The 21379-nt window shown below is 34.6% G+C and overlaps 4 protein-coding genes across 4 annotated transcripts; all 4 read left to right on the top strand.

The window, feature by feature from the left end:
• The first annotated feature begins 357 nt into the window (after positions 1-357).
• LOC105969145 (two-pore potassium channel 3) lies at positions 358-3497 on the top strand. Its single transcript, XM_012993888.2, has 2 exons — positions 358-1857; positions 2949-3497. Exons 1-2 carry the CDS (start codon positions 671-673, stop codon positions 3094-3096), a joined length of 1335 nt encoding a protein of 444 aa, XP_012849342.2. The 5' UTR covers positions 358-670; the 3' UTR covers positions 3097-3497.
• Positions 3498-8231: 4734 nt separating this feature from the next.
• LOC105968413 (uncharacterized) lies at positions 8232-9535 on the top strand. Its single transcript, XM_012993038.2, has 3 exons — positions 8232-8733; positions 8835-8975; positions 9062-9535. Exons 1-3 carry the CDS (start codon positions 8312-8314, stop codon positions 9441-9443), a joined length of 945 nt encoding a protein of 314 aa, XP_012848492.2. The 5' UTR covers positions 8232-8311; the 3' UTR covers positions 9444-9535.
• Positions 9536-12386: 2851 nt separating this feature from the next.
• On the top strand, positions 12387-18285 carry LOC105968967 (protein REDUCED WALL ACETYLATION 3). Its single transcript, XM_012993682.2, has 16 exons — positions 12387-12800; positions 13995-14086; positions 14279-14416; positions 14515-14571; positions 14647-14719; positions 15293-15451; positions 15668-15817; positions 15937-16192; positions 16304-16419; positions 16525-16611; positions 16707-16795; positions 16958-17020; positions 17139-17195; positions 17361-17457; positions 17546-17704; positions 17887-18285. Exons 1-15 carry the CDS (start codon positions 12765-12767, stop codon positions 17699-17701), a joined length of 1626 nt encoding a protein of 541 aa, XP_012849136.2. The 5' UTR covers positions 12387-12764; the 3' UTR covers positions 17702-17704; positions 17887-18285.
• Positions 18286-19234: 949 nt separating this feature from the next.
• LOC105968924 (putative purine permease 10) lies at positions 19235-20773 on the top strand. Its single transcript, XM_012993623.2, has 2 exons — positions 19235-19428; positions 19522-20773. Exons 1-2 carry the CDS (start codon positions 19389-19391, stop codon positions 20652-20654), a joined length of 1173 nt encoding a protein of 390 aa, XP_012849077.2. The 5' UTR covers positions 19235-19388; the 3' UTR covers positions 20655-20773.
• Positions 20774-21379: the final 606 nt, after the last annotated feature.

Here is a 21379-nt window from a genome sequence, read left to right as displayed (position 1 = left end):
TTGAAAAAAGTAAACTCAAATTTAATATTAATGCAACACAATTATTATTAAAGAAAAATGTGCTGAAAATTGCACAAAACGCCCCGGCGAAATTTCTCCCCCCAGGGCCCCTATTCCTTGGTCCGACGAGAATTGATGGAGGAATGTAAATTATGGTAACTCAACAGCCCGTTAAGGTAGCGGACCTGGTGTCCAGAAGGAACCGATGACACATTGCAATTATAATAGTGGTGAAGTGTAATTTATCCGAATATAGTTGGGTTCGAAAGTAATAAATACAATTTATGATGCCAATATTAAATATTTGTATAGGTATATATCAAAGTAATAAATATAATTTATTATAGAATTTGGAATATATACATTTAATGGAGTAATATTTTCCGGAAGAAAAGAATGGAAACCATTTTTGTGTGATATGATATAGCCAAACAAGCCCTAACACATTCACTTGGTTCCTCGGTCCATCTTCAATTTCCCATCAACGCTTCCGTTCACTCCGTTTCTCCATAAAGTCTCTAAACTATCGCTACTCTCTATAATTACAATTAAACCACCGGAGATTCTTCTAATATTCCGGCCGCCGCACGACAAAAAGGAGAAGAAAAAACCACCGGAGAATTTTGAAATATTCCGACGACTCCGCCGCCGGGAGCCCCTAGCTTTCCGTATGGAGAAAGAACCACTCCTATCTTACATTAGCACCAGGAGAACGCAACCTACAACACCGCCGCCGCCGCCGCCGCCGTCGTTACTCTGCCCTCTACCGGAAGACGATGAAATCACCATTCCGCCGTTGCCCCTCACTCCTACGTCCAGAGAATTCAAAGACATGCTTATCTTCGGCTCCCCTTCAGCTTCATCTTCCCATCTCAAAGATTCCTCCTCTACCCTTCTCGATGCCCTAACCCTATCTCTTTCCTCCCCCAAATTTTCCGCACCCCATTTTGAAAACGAAAGGTTCAATTTCGATCAGCAAACTTCGAATTTCGATCCAGAAAACCAACAGTCATCATGGCTGATTGATCCCAATTACCCAGCCTGGAGGAGCAACCTTCACAGGTCCAAAACCGCACCCGCCATGGCTACGATAAACGAAATCGACCACTTCTCGGACCCGAAACCGCCCCAATTCGGTAAATCCGCAATTGTGAGGCAGGGTGTTATTCTCTTGATCATTTACTTGACTCTTGGCGTGGTTATATATTCTTTTAACAGGGATGATTTCAGAGCAACCCAAACGCACCCTGTGGTTGATGCTTTGTACTTTTGCATTGTGACTATGTGTACGATCGGGTACGGCGATATAACCCCCGATAGTACTGTAACGAAGTTGTTTTCGATCACATTTGTGCTTGTGGGGTTTGGTTTTGTGGATATCTTGTTAAGTGGGATGGTTAGTTATATGCTTGATTTGCAAGAATCGTATCTTTTGAAGACTATTAAGGGCAAGAGTGCTCATGACCCTGGATCGTATATAATTGATGTGAAGAAGGGTCGAATGAGGATTCGAATGAAAGTAGCATTGGCTTTGGGTGTAGTGGTTCTTTGTATTGGGGTTGGAGTTGCTGTTATGCATTTTGTGGAGAGGCTCGATTGGTTGGATTCGTTTTATCTGTCGGTTATGTCTGTTACAACTGTTGGATATGGTGACAGGGCGTTTAATTCTATGACCGGTCGGATTTTTGCGTCGATTTGGTTGCTTGTGTCGACACTTGCTGTGGCTAGAGCCTTCCTTTACTTGGCGGAGGCGAGAGTGGACAAGCGGCATAGGAGGATGGTAAAGTGGGTGCTCGGCCAAGATATGACTGTGGCTCAGTTTCTAGCGGCGGATATTGACAACAATGGTTTTGTGACGTAAGCTCTCTTTATCTTTGCTCGTTTTAATCCGGTTATTGTTCCAGGTTAATGTTTTTTTTTTCTAATAGTTACTTGTCAAGGTTTCTGATTCTTCTAATAGTTGTTGTACAAGATAGCTTACTGGGGCAAAATTCTGCAGTTCTATCCTAATATCTTTGTTTGTGATTAAAAAAAATAAAAAATAATAATTCTTCAAAAAAGAGGTCTGCATGTCGGAATATTGGAATGTAACTTAAGACTAGGTAGCAGATAGTAAATAATGATAATTTTTGCATTGGCTTTAATTCTCGGGAATTCTAAATGAGGCAATTCCAAAAAAAGGCTAGATTGGATTTCTTGTTTTAGTATAGGACTGGTAGCATAACTATGCGTGACTATCAATATTATGATTTCATCTGTCGAAGAACATTAGTTGCCAAACTATCTGTTGAAGAACGCTAGTTTTATGTTTTTCGATATGAGATATTGAAAGTTGGTAGCCTTACTTCATAAACTTAGGTCTTGGTAATGCCATGAAGTTCTTGATAACATATATTTATATTGGAGAAGATCTTTCTGTTTTCAAATTCAACTGAACTGTACTTAAAAATGTTGTCTGAAAGCTATATGCATTTAAGGACGGGTTAAGTAAATTGTTGACTGCACTTGGCAGGTTGTCATTACGTTTTTCCATGCAACTTGATACATCCATGTAAAATCCTGGTGTTCCGTAAAATGTTTCTGCTGCACAGGTTGTCAGGATAGTCAAGACTCTCCAAGCCCTCTACTCTTACCGAACTGTTATTTAAACAAACACCAAACAAATTCATCGAACGACAATAAAATCATCTGGTTTTACCGAATCTATAATATCTACCCCTGCAGAACGAGTGTTCGAAAGAACTACAATACTTAAGACAGCGAAATATCTTTGGTAAACAGTCAGAATCACCCTAAGATAGATTTCATAACCGACAGAGGAAAAGTTCATAAACAAAGTATTGGAGAAGTAGACACAGCTTATGTTTCTTCTTAGTATTTCTTCGACATTTTTTTCCTTTTTTTTTTTTTTTTTTGTGCTTTTCTGAATTTATGTTGATATATTGCAGTAAATCAGAATATGTAGTATACAAGCTAAAGGAGATGGGCAAAGTATCAGAGACAGATATCTTGCAGATATGTAAACAGTTTGAACGGTTGGATGCTGGCAACTGTGGCAAGATCTCTCTCACCGATCTTATGGAAAATCATCATTGATTTCATACAATCGGTTTTTCATTACTAAAATTGCCTCTTTGTAAGTACACGATAAGGGGCACGAGGTGTTATAATAGACAGTTGAAAAATCGAGCCAAGAACGATGCATTGCATCTTGTACAATCTCGGAACAAAGCTTTATAGCTCATCTTTGTGACCGTTGAGGCTGTCGTAATAGTTTCTAACCAGGTGAGTTTTTTTTGATTGGTCAGATATTTCATATCAGCATGGAGGTTTTATTTAGTTAAAGGCCTTTCTTTTTTTTTTTTCTTTTGTTGACAAAATTGTATATTGTTTTTAATTGATTTAAAATTTTGTCATAAGATTGTAAATTAATTAAAGATCTTGTCATACATATATGGATGTGTGCACTATGTATCATACATATTGATGAGGTGAAAGGATCTTTCAATGACCTTGACTTGTGAACAAAAGAGCAAAATATTGACTAGGAAAAATGGGATTAATTAATTAAAACTATTTTATTTGATTAATTTAATTAATAAGAAATTATGAGAGAAAATTGCGGCACGACCCTGTCAACCCCTCCAACTTGCATCAATTATTTCATGGAGTGTAGTATCTACAAAATCGTTTTTATCTTATTAACAAGGGACTATTAGTGAGAACCCCCTCTAACATTATTTTAATAAGGATGGAGCCAACTCCTTTTTTTTTTATTAGAGCAACTTCAATGGAGGCACTAAATGAGGTATCAAATTAAAAAACTACCATTTTGATGCTCTAAAATTAAAAAAACCTTCTCCAATGGAGGCATTAAATGGAGGTGCAAAAATACTCCCTGGAAAATGAGGTATCAAAAATATAACCACTCTATTAACCTATCACAATTTGACACGTGGCATTTAAAAAAATAATTATTCATATATTTAAAATTTGATAATCTATTTGATACTCGTGGTTGGAGTGAATTTTTTTTCAAGAAGTATCAAAGTATTATATCAAGTATCAAATGAATATTTAATGCTCCATTTTGATATCTCCCATTGGAGTTGCTCTTAGTGAGAAACCCATTTTTTTTTATTCTCAAATTTACCCTCCCACTATTCACTACCCATTATCCACTAGTTTGATATTTTTTTTATTTTTTATATTTTAATTTTAATTTTCGTTTTTTTATTTATTTCTTCTTTAAAAAATAATATTTTAAAAAAAAAACTTTATTTTTTTTATTTTTTTTTAATATTTTTCTTTAAATATTCTTAGTCTATATTATTTTAGTTTTCAGTTAAAACAACTATATGCCGATAAAACGACTATTATTAAAACGACTATTATTAAAACAATGATACATCAGTTTCACAATTTATTAAATTAATTATATATTATGTTATTTCCATTGTAAGATTAACTAATTATTTAATCATAACATCTCCAAAACAACTATTTGTTAAAACAACTATTTAGTCAAACCAACTAAAAAGTAATGAAAACAGTATATTGTTGTGCAAAAACAACTATATTGCTATACGAAAATAACTATATTGAATCAACTACAAATTATTGAAATCCACAAAAGCAAAAGCAAAAAAAAACACCAAAAATACCAACAAAAACGACTATTATTGAAACCAACTACAACCGTAACGAAAACAACTATATCTTTTTGAGTAACACGAACACAATTTCAACAAACCAGCCTCCCAAACAATACCTACTCCTCGAGGTCAATCTATTCCATTACAACGGTGGTGGAGGCGGTCTTCCGACGAAGATTCCAGGAATGCTTCCAAAAATCGAAAGAACAAAAAAAAATAAAAAAAAATACCAGCAGATCTGCTCATCCCTCGGAAAGGAAGGGGGGGAAACCGGAAGGCCGCCGTCCGTCCTAAATTCGGCGGCGGCGCCTTGTCGTTGTCGAGATCTGGAGCCGGCTTCGTCCTCTCCTTGCCCCACATCTGTCGGATTCCCAATTCGAGAAAGAAGAGAAAGGGGTCTTCCTTGTCGTTGTTGAGATGTAGCGCTGCCTTCGTCATGAATTCACCGCCGCCGCCATCGAGCCGAGTGAGTTTCGATTCCAGAAAAGAAGAGAAGAGATGATGGGAATTTGAGAACGGCAATTTGAAAAATTAAGGATAATATAGGTATACCACTTAATAATTATATTAATATTAATTTAATTAAATAATTAAGGGGGTTCTCAATGATAATGAAAATGAGGGTATATCCACATTGATATAAGTAAATGAATTGGGGTTTTTTTACTAATTATCCCTATTAACAATAACTGAAATGTTAAATGTCGTTTCAATTTTACTAATACCGTTTTGACTTTGAGTCATATTTTGAATTTTAATACCTCAATACATCAAAGTTGTGGGCAATATCCATTGATTCATGTATATCTTTCTCGTTCGACATCCAATTTTTGTGATTCAAGTTGGATTAGAAAAGTTGAAAACTAACTCAGAATACTACAATTTCATTTTTCGGGTTTTGCAAAATTTGGAATTAAAAATGATCAAAATCACGTTTGAAGTCGAAACGGTATTATTAAAGCTAGAACGCACATTTATCACTTTTATGTATGGTCCATAAAATACTCTATTATTATTATTATTATTATTATTATTATTATTATTATTATTATTAAAATTAAAATTGTTATTATTATTAAAGTACCAAATTGTTTATTTAGTTGAATCCAAAGTAGTCTTGAGCTAAGTCAACATGGAGAAAAATCAGAGGTTGGTCAAGAATGTTGGGACTCGTGATGGAATCAAAACTACAATACCTTTTCACATTGCAAGAACCTCAATTCAGTATTTAATAGAAAATTACAAAGAATAAATATTTGTCCAATTATTTTATTTATGCGATAGGTGTAAAATAAATTAAGAAAGAAAAAGGGTTTAAAAGTAAAATTGGGAATTTTGACTGATTCAAAACATTCCAAGTGGAGTAGATAGATGGCAAATAATAATTTTGGGACTGTTGGCCTAAGAGGCTTTCTAGGTCAATGAAAACCAAATCAAATTACAGGTCAACGTCGGTAAAATAATACTATTGATACTAGTAAAATATTACATTATCGAGCTAAGAATTTACTCATTTAGTATATTACATAGAGTCGATACAAAAGAAATTATTATTTAAGCGAGATTATTAATTTATCAAATATTAATTTATCAAGTTTCTACTGTATTATTATTATTATTATTATTATTATTATTATTATTATTATTATTATTATTATTATTATTATTATTATTATTATTATTATTATTATTATTATTATTATTATTATTATTATTATTATTTGAGATTTGTTTAATTATTTTTTTAGGATGAACGTTTAGTCTCCCTAATTCGTTCCATTTATTTAATTTACTTTTGAATTATCATCATAATAAATTTGAACAATTTCGTGTATATTTCGGCATTGTTTTTTCTTCAAGAAAAATGTAAATAGATCATAAAATAATTGTTTTGATTTGGTCAACAATATTTTAGAAAAAAATTAAACAAATCGTTATCACCTGCAAATTGGAGCATTTGGATTGATCATGAACCTGACATGTTGTATCTTTTTTCGCAAATTAATTGGTTTCGCGTTTGCACTTATTTTTCGTTTGCTACGAAGTTCGGCTTGAACTCGAGTCTGATTAAAAAAGAAACGGTAAAACATACATAAAAGAATCAAGATACTCAATCTCGATTAGTGTTGTCTTGATTATAAAGCTCGTTTGGATTCGATTCAGTTGTTTATCAAACAAAGCTCAAATACGTACGTCTTTTAAAAGTTCGAATTAAACAATAAAATCAAATCGTCTCTTCTCCAATAATTATGTCCCATTACAAAATGGACAAAAGCATGTTTGGTAAGAAAGAAAGTTAGCTAAATTTGGTAGTTGCCAATCACTTTACATCAAACGACGGATCCGAACGTCTATATTTTTATTTTATTTTCGTTATTATAATTTGGTCGAATAAAATATGAACATCTATAAATAATATATATATATAAACAAAATACAAAGGGACAAAGTCAAAATCAAAATTTCAGCGTAAATAAATTTACTAAAAAGACGTTGCCTAACCTTAGCCACATGCAAAAAAAGACCCTTTGGCTCAGACGGGCAAGAAGGCAGCTAGTCAACCAAGTAGCATATGCCACGTGGCTGTCAATGTCGACTACGGTCAAATGGCGGTGCACCAGTGGGGACACGTGTCCACCCCGAACCATGATTACTGGCCGCTCTATTATATATAGCGAATTTGATGACTGTTAACTAATGTTGGAACCGGACCGGTTCGACTGCGACCTGGAAATAAAGCAGCCCGGTCTGACATTTAGAACCGGAAAAATCGGAAATTGGGATCAAATGACAAAATTCGGTTCAACAGGGTAAAATCTGAGAAGCGACGAGTCAGTCAAGGAACCCGATTTTTGAGCAAAACATCTCGAATCACCGCTGAGTTGGTTATTTGTTGCTAGATTTGAGCGAACCTCACAAACTTAGTAGTGGGTGGCCGGATCTAGTCATGAGTGGTCGAAGAATTGTCGGATACGATCATGAGTGATCAAATAGGGGTGGCCGATTGCCGGATTAGAAAAATAAAAGATGGAAAAAATATAGAGTATAAGCAATAAAATATAGTAAAAAGTGAGGTGGAGTAGATAAAAGTGAAAATAATAAGTGAGAGATTAAAAATATAAAGAAAATAATATTTTTAAAACATTCAAATTAATAAAATAATAGCATATTAAAAACAAATTAAAAACCGAGTTAAACCGTTTAAACCTTATAAACACATGACCCAAATAGTTGTCCGGATTTTATAGCCGATCCGTTTTTGAAAACATTGTTGTTAACCCACAAAAGAAATAAAAACACAATCGTTGACTTTTTTCTCTCTCAAAATACAGTTCAATTGTTATATTTATCAATATATGATATTAGGATAAAACATGCACGAAAGAATGCATCAAATACAGGAAGCATGTCTAATCCCCCTATTATATTTTAAATAATAAAAATGAAAAAAATAAAAAAAAAGAAATAATTATTATTCAAAAAGGGGCCCACTAAAAAGGTAATATTATTCTGGTCAAATCTTAAATAAAAGACAGCAGCACCGCACAACAAACTTGTCAAACTAGCTCAATTTTCTTCTCCTTTCTCCACTGTGTATGTATAACCACTTCTCTTTTCATCTCTCTTCTTTCTCTTTGCTCACCACATAATTTTTCATGTCTGAAGATTACACACAGTATTACTACCACCAACCATTTCACGGTGGCAACACCACCGCCACCACCTTTCACGATGATGATGATTCCACCAACTACTTCTCGTCGTCGGCTGATCATAATCGTCTTCAGCCTCCGCCGCCGCAGATGTTTGATCCTTCTTCGTCGTACCAAATGAGCTTTCCCGGGTTTTTTAACGGATCCAATTCTTCCGCCGATCAGAACTCATTTTCCGGTGCCTTCGCCGCGTCTTCCGATGCGGCGGTGGCGGCGGCGGGAGGTGGTGGTGATCAAACCCCAGCAACTCCCAACTCTCCTATTTCCTCATCGTCAACAGAGGCGGCCGCCGCCACCGCCGCAGGTGAAGAAGATTCAAACAAGGGTAAGAAAGAAGATGCAGAAGACGCCACCTCCAAGAAAGAGTAATTTACAATTTTCTCCTTCTTTTTTCCAGTACTATACATATAAAATTATAATCATGACTGATATGTATGTATATATATGTATATATATATATATAAAGTGGTAAAGAAGAGAAGAAGAAGAAGAAGCAAAGAGAGGAGAGATTTGCGTTCATGACAAAGAGTGAGGTTGATCATCTCGAAGACGGTTACAGATGGAGAAAGTACGGACAGAAGGCTGTCAAGAACAGCTCTTTTCCCAGGTCTCTAAAATCTATGCTAGTTTAATTAATTAATGCTGATTATACAAATTAATTAAAGTAATAATTAATATAAATAAATGTTGCAGAAGCTACTACAGGTGCACAACCCAGAAATGCGGGGTGAAGAAACACGTGGAGCGATCCTTCCAAGACCCTTCGATCGTCATCACCACCTACGAAGGCCAGCACAACCACCATCTGCCGGTAACTCTCCGTGGAAACATGTCCGCCGGAATATTCTCACCTCCGGCAGAAGCTGCAGGACCAATCAGTAATTATAATACCTTCATCCCTAATAATCAACGTCAACCCTTAGATCATCATCATCAGATCTACGGCTATGGTTCGAGCAATGACGTCACTCTTCAACAACAACAAACATTTGTAAGCACACAAATTCAGCAGTTCCAACAGTTTGATGACTATGGGGCACTCTTGCAGGATATAATTCCTAAACATGAGCCCTGAAACCCTAGGGTTTCTTTTTATTTTTATTTTTAGTATTTCATTTTTTTTTATATATATAACCCTATATTTTATATATACAATAATTTCTGAGTTGTTATTATCTAATTTCCAGCGTTTATAAATTAATTATAATAATAATATGTTCAGATTAGTACTCATGAACGGTAATTTAACGATAATTAATTAGGGCATGATTCACATTGTGATCAAGGGAAAGCCCAATTAGGCCCTCTTATAAAGAAAAGCCCAATCGGGCCCAACTATCCCTAGTTAGTATTACAGAAGAAGACTTTGTCAAAGATGTGAACTCTCATACCTAGGGCCATTTTTTTTTCTACAACATGTGGCCCAGTGTTTTTCAAAATTAGAATACATTTCCAAGCTATTTCACAAAAACAATAATGCGTCATTTATAATGACGCGTTTTAAAAAGCTGACACGTGTCCTGGTGAGATGTGGGCCAGATTGTATTTTTCAAATAAAAAATTGAAGTTAAAAATTTTAAATTTGTGGGCCCCGTGAGATAAAACCCTTCAGATGGCCTGTGGGTTTGTGGTGGGTGGGGTTTTGTGGGAAGGGTTTGGTGGGTCCCAGCCACTTTTTTAGATATTAATAATAATAATAATAATAATAATAATAATAATAATAATAATAATAATAATAATAATAATAATAATAATAATAATAATAATAATAATAATAATAAGTAGAAAAAAATATCTTTAAAATTTTGAAAACTTCTTGTATTTTGTAAAAAATCGAAAATAATATATTGTTTCGGATTTTTTAAATTATTTTGTAATTTCAGAAATTCGAATATGGGTTTAAATTTTAAAGAATATATTATTATTTTGTTTTTCAAAATTGAAAAGTTTTCAAAATGTTTTGGAATTTTAGAATCGATGATCAAATTCTGAATTAGGGCTTAAAAAACAAAATAAATTGTAATTACGTATTCAAAATTACTAAACACAAAAAATAAATATTTGTTTATTTAATTATTTTTTTCTTAGTTATTTAAATAAAATTAAAAATGAAAAAAAAAAAGGGAAAAGCAACCTACAGAAATATATATATTAATATAGAAATGTGGCTGGGGCCCACCAACCCCTTCCATAAAACACACCCATGACCCACCCACAAAATCATCCGAATTGTTTTAACAGCGGGGCCCACAAATTTAAAACTTTTTATATGAAAAATACAATCCGGACCACATCTTAACTTGACACATGTCAATTTTTTAAAACGCGTCATTATAAATGACGCATTATTGTATTTGTGAAATAGCTTGAAAATGTGTCCTAATTTTGAAAAACATTGGGCCACATGTTGTAGAAAAAAAAATGGCCCCTCATACCTATTCTTTAGCATATTAGTTGTATATAAATCTCCTATATGTGAGGATTATTAGTAGCTAGTTTGTTTAGAGTTTGTTCATCTATTGTGTGTATAAATATGAGAACATAATGAAATAAAATCAGCTTTTCCTTAATACTAAATCTCCTATCATCTTTAGTTAGTTGATACTAGAGAGGCCCAATTTCAACTACCCATTTTTATATGTTTATACTCGACCAAGGTTATATTGGTGAATTTTTAATTTTACTCTACACACGTCAATGTGGATGTGTGTGTATATGAATGGAAAAGGTCTATCATTTGTACTTCACTCGGTGTAACATCGTTTTCTTTGCAGTCTAATATTAAACTGAGTTTCGAAAAGAAAAAAAAAATATTATAAATTGTACGAATGTGAATGTAGAAGCTTCTGGAGATGAGATCAGCCATATATAGCTAGCTTAGCCTGTGTGATTTCTTTGCTCTAAAAGTTGACTAACACTTCAAAGTGAACCACTTGCATGTCATATTTAATATATTTGAAAGTCAACTCTACCTAAATATATATGATATAATATCCCATCGACATACAATTATGTTTTGGTAAATTAATCAAGTGTGACCATCGTAGTTAATTTGATATTGACAAAGCACCCCTTGACAACGTAAGCAATGACATCATACATAATAGGGTAAATTAAAAAAACAAAAAAAAAAAACTCCCTGAACCGATGCTAAATTACGAAAATACCCTCGCATATCCGTAATTACCAAAATTGCCCCGACGGTTGTTTCCAATTTATACCGACCCTCTTATGGTGTAGTTTTTCACGGAATCTTTTTATTGCATTTAATATTTCCCTAAGAATATCAATTCTACCTCTGCAACTGTGGCATTTCTTAATGCTACTTTCTAAAGACAAAATTACCTTCAGATGAGTAATGGTATACTAAAAAGTTGCTACGGTGTTACTTTAGAACAAGTAAAGATTGTTGTAAACGCTCACGAAGGGTAATTTTTTCCTTTAAAAAATAGTATAAAGAAATGCCACGTCCGTATGGGTAAAATCGACATTTTAAGAAAAAATTACTTGGAATATACAGCATGTCTCTTCGTTTGTAGGCTGTAGCCTTCCAAAAAATAATGCTGCTTCATTTATACTCAAACAACCTAACAGAAAATCGGTTGAGTTAGGCAGAATAAAGAAAAAAATGTTGATATTAAATAGATTTGGTAAGAGAGTTGTTTACTTGTTGCGATCACTTTAAATTAAATGCCTAATCATGACTATACATATACTACATATATACATATATACATTTATATATCACAACAATCATATGTTTTTTTTTATGATTCAAGTTTAAATCGAACCACTATTGGACATTTTTCAACAATACACACACATGTTTATTTAATAATATCATAACGTTTCAATAATTTCTTTAATTGAAAATAATTTAAAATTTATTATGTTCCCTAATTTAGAAAAAAACCATATTAATTATCAGATTCTTAATTTGGTGTTATACTAGTATATATTCTAGAAAAATAAAATAAAATATTAATTATAAGTAGAAAAAGAGGAAAAAGGAAAGAATAGATACAGAGGAAACCGAAACGGCAACTACCATTGACGGTTGGTTGGTCTGAAAAATAAAATTGACATCTGGACGGAAGTCTGTCTATTATCATTTCTTCAAGCAAACGACGACGTGACACACGCTTCACTCGCTGCTCCCCACTCTCCCCCCTCTTCAATTTGTTGCTTCAGATCTCTTTTCCCTATTTCAATTTAGGGTTCCTAATTTCATATAAATCCCCTGCTTGTTCGTGCTCTTTCCGAAACACAGTGCATATATACGCTACATCGTCGCGCATTTCACTCGATCGATGAGAATTTTGTAGATTTGCGTATTCGATCACTTGATTTTTTTTTTTTTGATTTGTTTTAAATTTTTTCACATTGGGCGAAGGGAATGGCGGTGGATTCTGGACCTGTGACAGCTGGACAGGTGCGTTTTCGATGCGGTTGTGTTGTTTATGTACTGTTTGGCTTACTTCTTCACTGGCGGTGTTTGTGGGGATTTTTTTATGTGTGATTGGTGGAGTGAAATTTCGATGTAGATCTTCGCACTATGTGAAATTATTGATATACTGTTATGATTTGTAGTTCGAATGAATTATTTGCCATTTAATTTATTGTTAAAAATTGATAGTGGTTACTTTCTCGAAACTATTTCAATTACTTGGTGCTTGGCTTTGGTGGAACTAGGTAAATGTGATGTGTTGTTAAATTGGTATCAGTAGTACGAAGAGATCTACAATTTCAAGTAGAAGAGTAAAATATTTTACTGATGGTGTTTGATAGTGTGATTTTCTCTTAGTGGTTCTGTAAGTTTACCATTATGCACTGGTACATTAACATTTTAGTAGAAGTAGCGTTACGCTAGAAAACTTGCGTTGTTGAGGATATTTTTTTTCTTAGGGAACAGCTGGATTTGATGATCTTATTAATCATTTACTTATATTGTTAACCATGTTTAGAACGATACTGTAAACTTTCTCACTCTTTGATCTTATTACTCTTTGTAAGCTGTGACTGGAAAATCATTAGTGTACATTGTACAAAGTGAATAACTACACGGACAAGCATCTTTATAACTAATTTAGTCACATTTCTTGATTATAGAGCGGATAATATCTTGTCTTATGGCTTTCTATTTGTCTAGAAAGTGTCCTTACTTGAAGTGAACTAGCAAATATTGAGTAGTGAAATGATAGACATAAAATTCTACCACAGTTGTTTTCCAAAACTAATAAGCATGCCATCTGTTTTCAGAACGTGTCTTGCATATGAGGATCTTGGTAGATAGTTGTAGAATTAGATCATTGGATTGTCAGCATTGTCACTTGGAATTGACATCCCTACGTAGTTGTAGATTCAGTGTTTCAATTTGATTTTTAAGATGTATCCGTTTCAAAATTTAAGCATTGCAAAAATAAGGTTGAGTTTGTTCGACAATTGGTCACACTTTTACTGATGATCTATCTGATGTCTTATCTAATTTTTCGTTCAATCATTGAGCAACATGCCAGTGGTGTCATCAGCATTTATGGGTTTGCTGTTTGATTATTGTTTATTGCCATTCTTCCTCGTATCTACTGATTGATATGGTTATTGCCTCCTTAAATCAATCAATTCCCAGGTGTCATTTTTGCTTGGAGTCATTCCAGTCATTGTGGCGTGGATATATTCTGAGTGGTTGGAATATAAAAAGTCATCATCCCATTCCAAAGTGTGAGCACTTTTTTGCTTCTCATATCATATCCTTATTCACATGTACACCAGATAACGAAGTTTTACGGACATTTGCAAAATTCTGTTTCTGCTTGCTAAAATCACTTGACATGCACTAAATTAAAATAGAGAAGATTATTATTTTGTCTCGGTTATCTTCTTACGCAATACAATTTGCTTCCATGGTAACAGTCATTCAGATAACAATTTGGTTGAATTAGAAAGTGAAACAATCAAAGAAGATGAACGAACTGTGTTGATGGAAGGAGGCCTTACAAAATCTTTGTCTGGAAAGTCGCACAGTCCATCCATTAAGACAAACTTAATCAGGTCAGTCTGTTGTAATATAATGTAATGGTATCTTTCTCGGGGTGCTTTTTGATTAATTTTACAGAATATTTTACCATTTTTTTGGCACCATTGTCTAGGTTTGTGATGATGGATGACTCATTTTTGATGGAAAATCGACAACTTTTAAGGGCCATGTGAGTTCTTTGATCATATTGATTGCATCATTTAAGTTGTCGACATTTTTTCCATGATATTTCAATCTTATGCAGGGCTGAATTTGGGGGAATTTTGTTCTATTTCTACTTATGTGACCGCACAAATTTTTTCGCAGATTCAACCAAGGTGCTCTTTCTTTATCAGTTGTTTCAACTGTCTGAGTTTTGTGATATTTTTTTATTATGTAGACAAACCTTGCAAACTGCTTTTGAACAAAACTCTGTATCTTAACTTTGAGAATTAATGTTTATTTATTCATTTTATCAACATAGATTGCTCTCATTTATAACCATATTTTTTAAATGTACTCTGTCAAACAAGTTCCGCCGGAGATTAACATGACTCTATATCATCCATACAAGAATCTCTAAAAGAAAAGCATTATTTCCTGTAGCATATATATATCTCTCGCTGCTAGTTCTGTCGTTCTGTCTAAAGTTTGTACACATTTATTTTGTTTAATCTCATTAATTTAATTCTAGTGATGCTTCCGGTCTACGCAGAGACACTAGACCAAGTTATTTTTTTTATCAACTTCCATTTTTTCACTTTGTAAGTAACAACAAGTGTAGTTCAAATCAAATAGGTCCAATAATACCTTCTCACATACAGTAACTACTATCTTTTCATTTCACCATTTACTCTGTCTGCATATACCTAACTAATTTCCTGCTTTTTTTTCTTTTTCTTGTCGGACAGAGCTACAACCGTGATCTGTTCCTTTTTCTGTATGCTCTCCTTATCATAACATCAGCAATGACTTCGTTCAAGAAACATAACGACAAGTCTGGATTTTCTGGGAAATCCATACTTTATCTTAACCGTCATCAGACTGAAGAGTGGAAAGGGTATATGCAGGCAAGCAATTTCATAAACCATGTCTTGATTTTTCCATGCAACTTTGAACGCTTGAATGGGCTGGGTATTTCATCTCCAACATCTGGGTTTGATTCAATTCCAAAATGAACGAGGGGAAAACTAGTCTTATTTGGCGATCAGGATTTTTTTCTACATCTCTCTCTCTTTTTCCCAGAAGTTTCTGATAGTACCCTTTTTCTTCCATGTTTCCAATAGGTCCTGTTTCTGATGTATCATTACTTTGCTGCAACGGAGATGTACAACGCGATTCGTGTTTTCATCGCTGCATATGTTTGGATGACTGGTTTTGGAAACTTCTCTTATTATTACATCAGGAAAGATTTTAGTGTTGCTCGATTTGCTCAGGTGACAATGTAGAACATACATCTTCCATTTCCTTTTTGTCGCTGAAGCAAGCGGTGCTTTGTTTTCCACTTTTTGGTTTCATAATGGAAATTTTAAGTTATATGTTACTCTCTATGCAGATGATGTGGAGGCTAAACTTTTTCGTTGCATTCTGTTGTATTGTTCTTAACAACGACTACATGCTATACTATATCTGCCCCATGCATACCCTCTTTACACTTATGGTGTATGGAGCCCTTGGTATAGGCCACACCTACAATGAGAAAAGATCAGTGATGGCTCTGAAAATATTTATGTGTTTTTTTGTGGTTATCTTGATATGGGAAATTCCTGGAGTATTCGAAATTTTATGGAGTCCTCTCACCTTTTTGTTAGGTTAGTGGCATCAATAACTTCTGGTTTCAATGAAGCTTATTAATCTGATTAAATAAATTAATTTTCATGTTTGAACCTTAAAGATCTGATAATCGTTTGTCATAATGACAGGATACAGTGATCCTGCAAAGCCGGATCTTCCACGGTTACATGAGTGGCATTTTAGATCTGGGCTTGATCGATATATCTGGATTATTGGGATGATTTTTGCCTATTTTCACCCCAATGTAATGTCTAGAATTAACCTTTATGCCTCTAGCCATGAACTTACAATTATCATCTGTTTTGGATTAAAAAAATTAAAACATTATCATATGGTTTTGTGACTGCAGGTTGAGAAGTGGCTGGAGAAACTGGAGGAGGCTGAGAGCAAGAGGAGACGCGCGATCAAAACATTTATCGTCACACTCTCTGTAATTGTGAGTCACGTAATTTGGTTGCGATTTTTCGTTTTGATGATTCATGATTTTGTGCTGAGATGATTCTTTTGATGGAAACTTTTGTCTGTTTTTAGGCTGGCTATTTATGGTATGAATATATATACACACTGGACAAAGTTTCGTATAACAAGCTTCATCCTTACACTTCGTGGATTCCCATAACGTGTGTACTGATTTTTTTATTGATTTCCTTTCCATTTTCATTTGGTTTAATGAAAGTATTGTCTTTTTTTGGCAAGACTGCCATTCTATCTTGTGCCCTTAATGATTTTTTTTTTCAAGAGGTCCTCTAATTTGCTTCTCTTTTATCTGTTATCTTTTTCAGTGTCTATATTTGCTTGCGAAATTTCAGTCAGCAGCTTCGGAATTTTTCTTTGACCCTTTTTGCGTAAGTTTTATACCTTTCCTTCTTACATGTTCTCACAGTTGAAATTTTTGGCTTTTCTGCTAGACTTATTTGTAAGTAATCCTGGTAGTTAGATCATATAAGTGCTCTTTGTGACCAGGTGGCTTGGCAAAATTACGTTGGAGACTTACATTTCCCAGTTTCATATATGGCTGAGGTATGTAAGCTAACCTTTGAAATTTTTATCGTCACTTTTCACTATTGTTGATTCACTGCATACAAGTGGCACGCTTTATACAGTAATTAAATTTTCTACAAAAAAATAAAAATAAAAATTTGTGGGCAACTCCTTTAATTCCATTTTCTGTTAATATACGCGCAGATCAAATGTGCCCAACGGACAGCCTAAGTGGCTGCTCTGTTTTATTCCGGATTATCCTATGCTCAACTTCATGCTCACAACTGCCGTTTACGTCTTGGTGAGTGAATCTTTGTTTCGCATGTGACATTTGACTTTTGTAAGACACTTTAATTGATGAACAATTGTTAAATGTTTGACCACCGCAGATATCATATCGGCTTTTTGAGCTGACCAACATACTCAAGTCGGCTTTTATTCCGACAAGAGATGACAGGAAGCTATTTTACAATTTCGTTGCCGGAGCTGCAATCTCAGTGTGTTTATATTTTACATCATTCATTCTTCTTCAGGTCCTTCAATAATGAGTAAGCTCTTTATCCAATCATCTTTTCACTTCAGGCTATATAGATAACTGTTAAAAAGTGCTGAAAACTTTTTAGGCATGGTGGTTATTGAATTTCGAACCTCATAATTACGAGGTTAATTGTTTAGTCCAATGACAACAGATCAATAAACAATTGGTTGGATGGATGTAATAAATGTACAGGGTGGTGAATTTGGATGCTGTTAGTCAAAAGTATACGGAGAAAAAAGAACGTACTTGGACATTCTAGAACTGGAAGTGGAAGCAGAGCATTTCAGACAATGCATCTTCAATTGCTGTTACTTGAATGTATAAATACCCAGTTTTGCCCCTCGAGCTATACTAAATGAAAAAAAGAAAAACTGCAAGTATTTTGTAAGAAAGTCGATTCCACGGTTTTATACCTTTTTCTTTTAACTTTTATATATATATATATATATATATATATATATATATATATATATATATATATTACATCCTCCCTTCTTTCACGGGGGGATTACGGTGTTTTTAGGTGACACTATCTTCTGATTAAATGGTTGAGCAATTTCGATGGAGAAAATTTTCATTGGACTGATACAATCACTGCATCTGGTATACTGGTATACTATATACGTGTGTACATTACACGCACCGTTTAGATCTTTTCCGTTCATTTACATACCAACATGGGTGTGAATAAACGGTGAAGAGTTACCCTGTGTAGCAGGTGTGAATATTATGATCAATTTTTCAATGATAAATCTGATTGGAAATCAGCTTCCATCTCTGTTATGTCATCTCTTGGATTTGACTTTAGGCCAAGGTGGTTCAAACTTGAAACATCCAATAATTGAAGGAAGGTAAAGTATCAAGTTGATATCTTTGACCAGCTACTTCACTGAGTCGTATCTTACTATATAGATGTATCTATATTTATAAAATAAAATTATAAATTCTGAAAACGTTAAAAACAAATTTCAACAATTTATATAATCAAAATTGTAAAGGATAAGAAGGTATTCAAAATGTTAGGCGGTATTAATAAATGTATTCAAAGCTCATATACTCCATTTCAACCCACATAATCTTGTCTTATTTGAATTTATTTCTTGTGTTGAGACTTATCGTTTTTGCCTTCTTTCATATTATGTTTCAATTCGTGATGTTGACTGATATCTAGTGTGGTTATGCTGTATTTGTTTTTCTTTTTCCTGACAAAAGAATTATTAGTAACTATAATACACGTATACATAAACTCTTATAATAACTCGTATATATGTGTACTAGGTAAACCATCATTTTTGTATGATAAATTGCCAACTATACGAGAAAGGTAACATTAGTGATTCTAACGGCAATGCCGATTCCAAATACCAACAAACCAGCCGCTATAAAACTTGGACTATGAAAAAAGATGAGCTATATATTTCAACTTTTAACGCATTATTAAAAATAAAATAAAAAAAACCTGGAAAGTAACAAAATCCAATTACCGGGGACTGAGGATTAGGTTCCTTTATAAAGCCTGATTTTGACATCTGCCATTTTCAGTCAAGTTGTCCACTATAAAGATATACATACATAAACAAATACAAATACAGCCTCCTCTCTCAATAAATGCTGGAATTTACTTCTTCTAACCAACTCTACAGTCATCTGTATTTTCCTGATTCAACTTTTTAAATTCATTTTATTGATCCGCCATGGGAGAAGCTCAACATCTGCCGTCAGAAATCAACAACGGTAATAGTATACTACATGTGTTCTCTGTTTCATTGATTTGTTTATAAATCATGATTAATAACAATTCAAATAATAATAATAACAATTAACCAGGTCCAAAAACAGAAGCGGCAAAATCCCCAAACAACAACACGACGTCGTCTTCTTCCTCGCCGAGTTTCATACAGTACAAATGGTGGATTCAAATGCTAATCTACGCCTTCTTCGTAATCGCCGGACAAACAGCCGGCACACTCCTCGGCAGATTATACTTCGACAAAGGCGGAAGCAGCAAATGGCTGGCCACGTTAGTACAAGTCGTCGGCTTCCCAGTTCTTCTCCCCTTTCAACTCCTGAATAAAAACAACCGCATCACCACCGGATCAAGCACCACGCCGCCGCCGCCGGCTAAAAAACCTTTCCCTTACGCTCTCGTCGGATTCTACATAACCATCGGCGTTTTTCTCGCCGCGGATTGCATGTTGTACTCAATCGGACTCCAGTATCTCCCGGTGACCACTTATACCCTAATTTGCGCCACCCAATTAGGGTTCAACGCGGTCTTCTCTTTCTTCCTCAACAAACAGAAATTCACTCCGTACATAGTCAATTCCCTCGTTCTCCTCACCATTTCCTCTGTTCTATTAGTGTTCCAAACCGACTCGGGAGATTCGAACAAAGCGTCGAAAAGCAAGTTCACGATAGGCTTCCTGTGCACCCTCGCCGCGTCCGCAGGGTACGCTCTGATGCTCTCCCTAACGCAGCTCGCGTTTCAGAGGATCATAAAGAAGGAGACGCTTCGCGCCGTCGTCGATCTGACGGTGTACCAGAGCTTGGTCGCCACGTGTGCGATTCTGATTGGGCTGTTCGCGAGTGGGGATTGGGGGAAGCTGAGTGCAGAGATGGAGGGTTATAAATCAGGGCGATTGTCCTACGTGATGAACTTGTTCTGGACGGCGGTTTCATGGCAGGTTTTCATCGTCGGCTGCACTGGTTTGATATTCCAGGTCTCGTCGCTGTTTTCGAATGTGATTAGTATTTTAGGTTTGCCGGTGGCGCCGGTTTTGGCGGTGGTTTTGCTCCGGGATAAGATGAGCGGAGTGAAGGCGATGGCGATGCTGCTGGCGATTTGGGGGTTTGTTTCTTATATGTATCAGCATTACATTGATGATTTGAAGATCAAGGAAGAAAATAAGAGATTTTGTGATGATGATGAACACGTTTCTGAAATTGGTCTTGTAAACTGAAAGATGATAGCTAATATTGATTATGCTAAATTACAATTACCTCCCTAAGGCGAAAAGTAATTACAAAACAATCCTTATATTGTTTTAGAAATGATATTCAGCCCCTTGTAGTTTGTAAACTTCTTACATCCATCCTCATACAAATGGTTGATGTAATAAATCTATAAATCTATAAGAGGTTCTTTCATATTTTTATTTTTATTTATAATATTTTATATAATTACAAGTCGGTTTCGGCTCGGATTGTGAGTAAAGGATTTGTTGCCCTAATTTTAGTAGGGGTAAATTTCACTTTAACCCCTTGTACTTTGGTTGGATGTCACTTTACCTCCTTTACTCTTAATTGTATTGATTTGTCTCCTTGTACTTTGGTTCGATATCACTTTAACCCCTTCTACTCTCAATTCATCGATTTTCTTGTATTTTGGCTCGATATCACTTTATCCCCTTCTACTCTCAATTGTATCGATTTTCCCCAATGTACTTGAAAAATTATCTCAATGTGGCTCTCGCCGTTAGTTTTTAGACCTTTAACCTTAACACCGTTTGATCTATGTTTGAAAATTACAAAACAGGCACCTCTCCCAGTTTAAATAATTAGGGTAAATTACACCCACACCCCTGAGGTATGCTTAAATAACTTTAAGGTCCCTGTGGTATCAATAATTACACTCACCCCCTTGAAACATAGTTATAAACTCTAATGGGATAGTGCATTGGATGCG

Source organism: Erythranthe guttata, chromosome 13 (assembly GCF_056151865.1).
Source record: "Erythranthe guttata isolate IM_541 chromosome 13, IM_541, whole genome shotgun sequence".
Taxonomy (NCBI): Eukaryota; Viridiplantae; Streptophyta; class Magnoliopsida; order Lamiales; family Phrymaceae; genus Erythranthe; species Erythranthe guttata.
The sequence above is the reverse complement of the archived record's forward strand: the minus strand, read 5'-3'. Positions and strand labels throughout refer to the sequence as shown.